This window comes from Eurypyga helias, unplaced genomic scaffold, assembly GCF_000690775.1.
Source record: "Eurypyga helias isolate BGI_N326 unplaced genomic scaffold, ASM69077v1 scaffold13028, whole genome shotgun sequence".
NCBI classification, from domain to species: Eukaryota; Metazoa; Chordata; class Aves; order Eurypygiformes; family Eurypygidae; genus Eurypyga; species Eurypyga helias.
Window position 1 is genome coordinate 697 of NW_010267875.1, and position 8333 is coordinate 9029.

Consider the following 8333-nt stretch of genomic DNA (forward strand, 5'->3'; position numbering starts at 1 on the left):
GTCTTCATGGCCCCCTCTGGACTCGCTCCAGCCGGTCTATATCTGACTATATATATAGCTGGCATATTGTCTGTACATGGGCCTGTTTCAACGCATATCTTGTAGCTTATTTTACCACCAATACCTCTGCCTATCTGTAACAGTTGTTGCATCTGTTCGTTTAGAATCACAGAATGATTAGGGTTGGAAGGGACCTTAAAGACCATCCAGTTCCAACCCCCCTGCCATGGGCAGGGACACCTTCCACTAGACCAGGTTGCTCCAAGCCTCATCCAGCCTGGCCTTGAACACTTCCAGGGATGGGGCATCCACAGCTTCTCTGGGCAACCTGTTCCAGTGCCTCACCACCCTCTCCGGGAAGAACTTCTTCCTGATATCTAATCTAAACCTCCCCACTTCCAATTTAAGCCCGTTACTCCTTGTCCTGTCACTACAGGCCCTTGCAAAAATACCCCGTTGTTCTTCCTCCTTGAAATAAGGGTGGGAACGTCGTACCCATATGCTGGTTTCCACTTTGCTGACAGTTTGTGTTTCTCAACATCCCAAGATGCGTTTGGGGTGCTGTTTATATAACCTGCTTTTGTCAGCCTCCTTAACTGAGTTAACTCCATCAGAAATGGCCACTGGTCATGAAACGCCGCCTCCTTGTATGTACGGTGCAGGATGCTGCTCTGTTGTCCGTGCTGGAGGGTGATTTTGGGGACTTAAGCATGTGGGAGACAAAGCCTTTTTTTTTTTTCCTTCTCTCCAGGGAATTGATACAATTTTTGACATGGTGTCAGTTTCAAAACCAAATACTGCAGGGTATTTTTGTGGGGTTTTTTTTTGGGTTTTTTTTTTTTTTTACAACTTACAGCTTCCTGTGGGAATCTGTATGGCTTTTAGACACCCGAACCCTAATGTCATGAGCTCTGTCATAACGTCCATGTGCTTCTCTTTGCGTACGGTTTTATCCTTGACGTCGTGGTATGTGATCGTTAACTGTCAGCCTGGTTCAGTATAAGCTGACCGTTTGCTTTTGGTGCGATTTGGGGTTGTGTTGGAAGTTAATGCTTCCTGCTGCAGTTCTGGCTGCAGTGGCCAGTCCTGACTCTTTAATAATAAAGCATGATTTACTTTTCCTTACTTCAGAAGCTTTTGCTGAAGTAACTGTGCTGTTACTTCTGTGTATTTCCTAACTTGCATAGACAGTTATGCCAGCAAAAGCCTCAGTATGATACAACTTTTATTAAAAAAAAAAAAAAGGCAGTTTTGTAACACAAGACCAAATACAGCAGTTTTAACCTCGCTAACAATGAACTCTTTAGTTTGGATGATGCGTGGGTTCTAACTTTGCGTTTAAATGATGGGATGGCTTTCAGGGGTCAGATATATTGCAAGTTATGGCTGTACTGCTGAGGTCACAGAAAGTAAAGCTACAAGCAGCATTTGCAGTGCTTCCCTTAAAATTATGTTGCCTTGTTAGTCTGTCATGAGGTGGGTATACTCTGTGCGCACCACGTTCTGTGCAGTTTCTGGTGTGTTTTTCCTGGTGTGAAAGCATTTTAATAGCTGTGCTCTATATTTCTTTATTGTATCCGTTTTATAATAACGTGCTTATCGTGAAATTGAGATGTTGCAACTCTTATTCCTTAGGAATCTTTTGTAAGTGATGACAATCTTGACCAGTAGTAGTGGTCAACCACATGTTTGTAGCATGTTGTCCTGTTCTAATGTGCTGTAACTTGTGGGAACCCAATTGTAAATTGTGTTTATGTAAAAAAGGGCTGTGATGTGACTGGGGACTCTCCATGCGCTCAGGCTTTTAGCAGCATGGAAGAAAATACTGAAGCAGCACTTGGAAAACCTAAGCCCTTTTCCAAAGTCCTCAATATTTAATAATTCCATGCTGCGACTCTGCAACACAAATGTGATGTCTTGTTTGGGGTTTAATACCTGTTTTTTACAGCTTAATTAGGACAGCAGTTGTTCATAGTTCTACGGAAATAAGTTCACAGTTGTGGACTGCTTCCTGAGCTCTGTCATTTGGTATCTTATCTCTGGTCCAACTCAAAAGCAAATATTGAATCAGGTGTAAAAATTAACATTGTTACTGAACGTAACTGGAGATCGATGTATGATCAAAATGTGTGTTTTGCAGGTTCAAGAAAACTCCCCAGCTCAACAAGGAGGACTAGAACCTTTCTTTGATTTCATCATTGCGATAGGACACACCAGGCTTGTAAGCCTCATGGTTTTATTTTTTTCCTCTGCATGAAATGTGTTGTGATGGTGGAGCCAAAGCTGTCGCAGGAAAGAGATTTTCATGTTGGCCATTGTATGTGGCATTAACAAGGAAGAGTAAAACTTGGTGCTGTTCGAAGTCTCCTCTCTGGCTCGGTCCAAATTTGAGGAAAGAGTTTTATTTATGCTTTTAATCACCACCTCAGCGCATTAACGCAATGTTTGATATTACTCACTCGTGTATGTTCTCTGCCACAATGTGAATATTGAACTAGTGAGTCAGTAGTAAGACCTCAACATTTGTTTAAACAGGGCTGTTTCAACACTTGATAAAATCACAGGATGGTTAGGGTTGGAAGGGACCTTAAAGATCATCCAGTTCCAACCCCCCTGCCATGGGCAGGGACACCTTCCACTAGACCAGGTTGCTCAAAATGCAAAAAAGAATCATGGTCTCTCTACTTTTACTTTAAGACTGGGAGTATAGTTCCTGTATGTTGGGTGTGGGGTTGGTTGGGGGGTGGCAGCTTTGACTGCATGCTTCATCCTGGCTACATACAAGCAGAACTTCAGTTTGTCTGGCTCTTATTAGTGGAGGTGTCTTTCTGGACATGATCATGGTAGATTTTGTTGTAAGGTTTACTTCTTCGAGTTAAAAGATTATTTGTAGTTCTCTAAGCTGCTCTCAGTCTGTCCTGTCACAGTCAATTTGCAGTGACTGTGGAGGGTTGTTGAACAAGGACTGGGATCAGAGGCACGAAGTAAAATGTTGTTGCTTATTTATTGTTAGACTACATAGCTGATGTCAAATATTGCTGATATTATTTAACAGCAGTTATGAAGAACAGGAATGTAAGTGGTGAAACGGTAATAGGAAGTGCTTACTTACAGGGACATGAGCTGACGGTACTGACATCTTTCTGATAAAATTGAACTGCTGGGAGTGATTGTGAAACACAAAGCCTAAATTCTGATGGATTTGGTTCATCGTATTCAAATTCTGCCACAAGCATGACATATATGTTACAGGTGCAGCTAGAAATAATGTCAATCATGTATCTCTTTCTCTGCTCTACAGAATAAAGAAAACAATATGTTGAAGGATCTGCTGAAAGCAAATGCTGAAAAAGCAGTGAAGCTGGAGGTGTATAATATCAAAACAATGAAAGTGAGAGAGGTGGAGGTGACCCCCAGTAACATGTGGGGAGGACAAGGTCTCCTTGGAGCCAGCGTGAGGTTCTGCAGTTTCAAGGGAGCCAATGAACATGTGTGGCACGTTTTGGTGAGACAGAAGTCTTTGTGGCTCGTTAGTGTTCACACCACCTTGTTTTAAATGCTTGAAGGAACTTGTATGTGGAAGTACAACACTGAAATCTCACAGAAGGGAGAACAGTCTTGAAGGTTCTCCTGGGCTGTTTGAATAGGGGCAAGTAGTGGGTGACTGTTAGTGTTGCTTGTTGCTATGAAGAAAATCATCTCCATCCAAACCAACCCACTCCTATCCTGATCCCAGTCAGGGTGTGAAGGGGGAACCTTTTTTTCATCTTATGCTAAAAACCAGTGGCAAAAGCAAAACAGATTCTGGCTCAGTTGGTGTCTCTGTGGGCTAAATTTCATCAAAGTAATATTAATGTTGCAGAAAGCACCAAAAAGCTCTTTTAAAATTAAGAGGGAGAGCTGAAAGAGTAGAAGATCCTAGGAAAGGCTGACAGGATCTTTTGTTCTGTTTCTGGTTGTTTAAATAAATAAACACAACTTCTCAGTGTCTTCAGAGTATCTCATTTTGAATTGGTAGTATCCTGGTCTGTCTTATTCAGTGTGTTTTACAGGATGTCAAACCTAGATGAATTCTTTGTCCTGTAAACAAAGTATTTCCTGGTTGGTTTTGGGGTTTTTTTTTTCTTTTTTTGCTAGCTTTTCTTTTTTCATGTTTGATCTTGGTGTAGTTTATTTGCTGCAAGTGTAGGTGACACACGCTTTTCTTTCACAGGATGTTGAACCTGCATCTCCCGCAGCTCTAGCCGGTCTCCAGCCGTACACGGACTACGTTGTTGGATCTGATCAGATTCTGCAGGAGGTAGGGCACGTGTTCCTCCGAGCAGGGATTGTCCTCATGCCTGCCAAGTGTGCGCTGTAGGCTTTGTTCCTTGGTAAATCGGTGGGTACGTCGGATGCATGGGATAATATTTGGGGATTTTGGGAGGTTGATGTTTATGGCAGATGCTTTATGGTTGAAGTTTTGGGGTTTTTTTGATGTAACAATGAAAAAAAAATTGCCCCTAAAGATCAAACTACGCTAGTGAGTAGTGGGTTTTGAATATCTCGCGTTGAAGTAAATAACTACATAAAATGGTAACTGTCTTCCAGCTCCTTTTCTTACACGTTTGAGTTTAATAACGATTACTTTTTTTTAATTTTTCCTTAGTCAGAGGACTTCTTTTCACTGATTGAATCTCACGAGGGGAAGCCGCTGAAGCTGATGGTTTATAACACTGAAGCAGATTCCATTCGAGAGGTAGTTGTGACTCCCAATGGAGCTTGGGGTGGAGAAGGAAGGTACTGATCTCCGGACAGTCACTGCCTGATGACAGGTTATATACTCATTGCAATGAGCTCCTGTTACAGTATTGTTACTACTGTTGTTACTGATTACAGCTTGTCACACAACTGTTCATCTTTCCATAAAATAAACCAGCTTAGTACTAGAAATAGGCATGTTCTGGATCTAATCCTGTTTGAGTTGGAACCAATGGCAAAACCAGCGTTGACTTCCCCAGTAGCAGACTCACTAGCCACATTCTCATAGTCAGACGTTCAGTTAAAGCAAGAACAAAGTTCACATCAGGTCAGATGATGTATTTTGTACAGATAAAACAGAATCTACTGAAAGCTAAGTTGTGTATGTCTAAATGTCCATTTCAGAGTGCTCATTAAGTACTGTAAGAGAAATTATTTGTGCAGGTAGGTACTTCTTGCTATAGATTAAAGACTCAAACTCCTCTTTGTTTCAAAGAGTCAAAATTTAAATGCTTGCTAGCTTTGTTAAGAGCACCTGTCTCTTCAAATCTTGTTTTACTGTCCTTGTACAGCTTAGGATGTGGTATTGGATATGGCTACTTGCACAGGATTCCAACGCAGTCTGCAGTAGCAAAGAAGAAGCCAGAAAGCAAACCCCCTTCACCCTTACCAGAACCTGGAACTCCTGTACCATCTGCTAACGGTTACACAGAGGTATGTAAGAAATCAGTTATGTTCTCTGCAGTTTCACAATCTTCTGCTCGTGGGAACGTTCATGATACAGTAAATTTGAGTACAGCGAACCCTTCTGCTGGAACAGAACGGAGTTAGGTGAAGGGAAGGCGAGAGCTGATGATGCTGAGCGGATGACAAGAGGGGTGGCATGAGAAAGAAACTGTTGGCTGAGCTATAGCCTTTATTTTCTCAAACTTTCAGCTGGTATTCTTCCATGTTTCTCATTTTCATAGAATCATAGAAATGGTTTGGGTTGGAAGGGACCTTAACGATCCTCTAGGTCCAACCCCCCTGCCATGGGCAGGGACACCTTCCACTAGACCAGGTTGCTCCACGCCTCATCCAGCCTGGCCTTGAACACTTCCCGGGATGGGGCATCCACAGCTTCTCTGGGCAACCTGTTCCAGTGCCTCACCACCCTCTCCGTGAAGAACTTCTTCCCGATCTCTAATCTAAACCTCCCCACTTTCAATTTCAACCCGTTACCCCTTGTCCTGTCACTCCAGGCCCTTGTAAAAAGTCCCCCCCAGCTTCCTTGTAGCCCCTTCAGGCACTGGAAGGTGCTATAAGGTCTCCCGGGAGCCTCCTCTTCTCCAGGCTGAACAAGCCAAATTCTCTCAGCCTTCCATCACAGGAGAGGTGCTCCAGCCTCTCCCGTATTCATTCTATTTGGGTGCAACTACACGTATTACAATTATTCTTTCAGTGGTGCTGGCTGATTGACATTTTTGTCAAGTATTTTCTTCCTGTTTTGAAGACGTGCGTACTACAGCTGTGTTGGTCAATGAGAGCTGTGTTGGAGGAGCATCCTGCTCAGTAGGAAATAAAATACACCTGCAAGAATTAAGTATGGACTGTTGTTCTAAGCAGGTGCTGGCTGTAAAAGGCTACCTTGGAACATGTTTTGGCATCCTGGGTGTTCTCCCTGGATTGGTGTATGTGGAGACAGGCACAATGCTTTCATAGGAAGGTTGTCTTCAGGTGAAGCTTTCAATATAAAAAGATGCTTTTCCTTCTTCCTGTGTTATTCCAGACTCCATTACTGGCACCTGCTTCTCAGAGTGACAGCTCTGAAATAGTTTTGGATCATTCCACAGACCAAGAAATGAGCGGTTATTCACCAGAAAGCTTGCTGTCTCCTCCTCCCCCCCTCCAAAGAGTTATGGATCCAGGTATATTTCCTTAGATACTTTTTTCAGCAGTTCTCTAGAGGACATCCAAGTAAACCTTAACGGCAGAACTAAGGAAAACAATCATCAGGGCTCATAGTTTTTGATGTCACTGGATTTCAGAGCTGTAGAATTTGGATACTGCGAGCCTGACAGAGGTTAACATTCTGCAGGAGTCTTTCCACTGATGCCAGCTAACTTTTTAGGTTGTATTTATTTGTATTTAGCAAGGAAGGGACCTCATTGGCCTCAGTCTGGATAGAACACGTCTTTTGTGTGGTACATCTAGATCAGTACTGCAATACTTGCTTTCTCCTTTAGGATTTCTAGACATGTCTGGTATTTCACTTCCTGAACTCACTGACTTAACCAAAGTGTCCAACTTGTCTTCGTTGTCCTCCTTCACCACGCCAGCAGCAGACGCTTTAGTGGGTGCGGACAAGTTCATGTCGAATAGTGACGCTTCTGCTTATTTCGGTACGTGTACTGGGGGTCTCCTCTGGGCTGCTGACCTCACTTCTGCAACAGCAGCAGCTCATGCCTGCTCAGTGGTGTCATGCATCTTGGGAATAAGCCAATTTTAAGGAAAAAAATCAGAAAGGGGATTGGCTAAAATAAGATGAAAACAGAAATCAGGTGTAGAAGTGGACAAAAACTAATGGGCTTTTATAGAAGATTATAGAATGTGTCTCTTTTCTTTAAATGAGAATGTTGATGATCCAGACTAAACTGACCTTAAAATTAGGTGTTGCTAAAATCAGCATAAACGAATTTTTGCACCACAGGCCTCGTCTTCACAGCTGTGGAAACAAAATTGCAGTCATCTTAACAGTGACCTGTCTATCTAAAAATTAATCTTTACGCTAAGGATGCCTTTCCCTTTTACAAGGTGGGGTGGGCAAGGGTTGTAACACAAAATAAACCATCTCTAGCGTAAGAATATAGCGGACCAAATGGTTCATGGTCTCTCAAACAACTTGCACCATCAGTTGTTTTGGATTTGGGGAGAATTGAACAAACACAGCCCATGGATTTGACAGCTGTGAAGCTGGTCATGTGCCTATGTGAGGTATCATTCAAGCTGATTTTTCTGGATGTATGGTAGCCAGAGGTGCTCTGTCTGTTAGCCTGACAGATTTTGGGGTGTTTTATTAATAAAGAACTTCCATTTCCCAGAAAATGCCACACCTTTGGACCCTGAAGATGTAACCATGTATTCTGAAGGCTCAGCCAAGCAGCCCGGGTTGGATGACCTACTGCCTTCAATTCCACCTCTACCCTCTTTTGCTCTTCCTAATGAGATTTCGTCAAAAACAACACTAGGAACTGATCCTGACAACCAGGAAACAAATCTGCCCTTAAACACTACTGAGAGCTCGTTAACCACTACTCCGGTGAAACCAGACGATGAAGCAGCATGTGAACAGAAAGAGGAAGGAGCTGCAGATGACCATGAGTGAAGTGGATGCTGCTTTTGTTTGCAGACTGCCATGTGTTGTGGTGCCACAGCTTGGGGTATTTTTCTCATCATGAAAGGATTACGGTTACTCTATTTTGTTAGTGTAGACAATATTATAAAAGAAATCCTATGAACTATATATCCTATTCTCTTTTCCAATCATTGTTTAATAGATGGGTGTGTGTTCAAACTTTGAATGCTGTCCAAAATCACTAAATTAATGGAGAAAT

General features: G+C 42.6%; 1 protein-coding gene across 1 annotated transcript; it reads left to right on the top strand.

Annotated features, from left to right (window-relative positions):
- The first annotated feature begins 2125 nt into the window (after positions 1–2125).
- On the top strand, positions 2126–8104 carry GORASP1 (golgi reassembly stacking protein 1, 65kDa). The gene is made up of 8 exons (XM_010157578.1): positions 2126–2221; positions 3302–3505; positions 4214–4300; positions 4649–4779; positions 5313–5454; positions 6509–6647; positions 6966–7121; positions 7821–8104. The coding sequence occupies exons 1-8, from the start codon at positions 2126–2128 to the stop codon at positions 8102–8104; spliced, it is 1239 nt and encodes a 412-aa protein (XP_010155880.1).
- Positions 8105–8333: the final 229 nt, after the last annotated feature.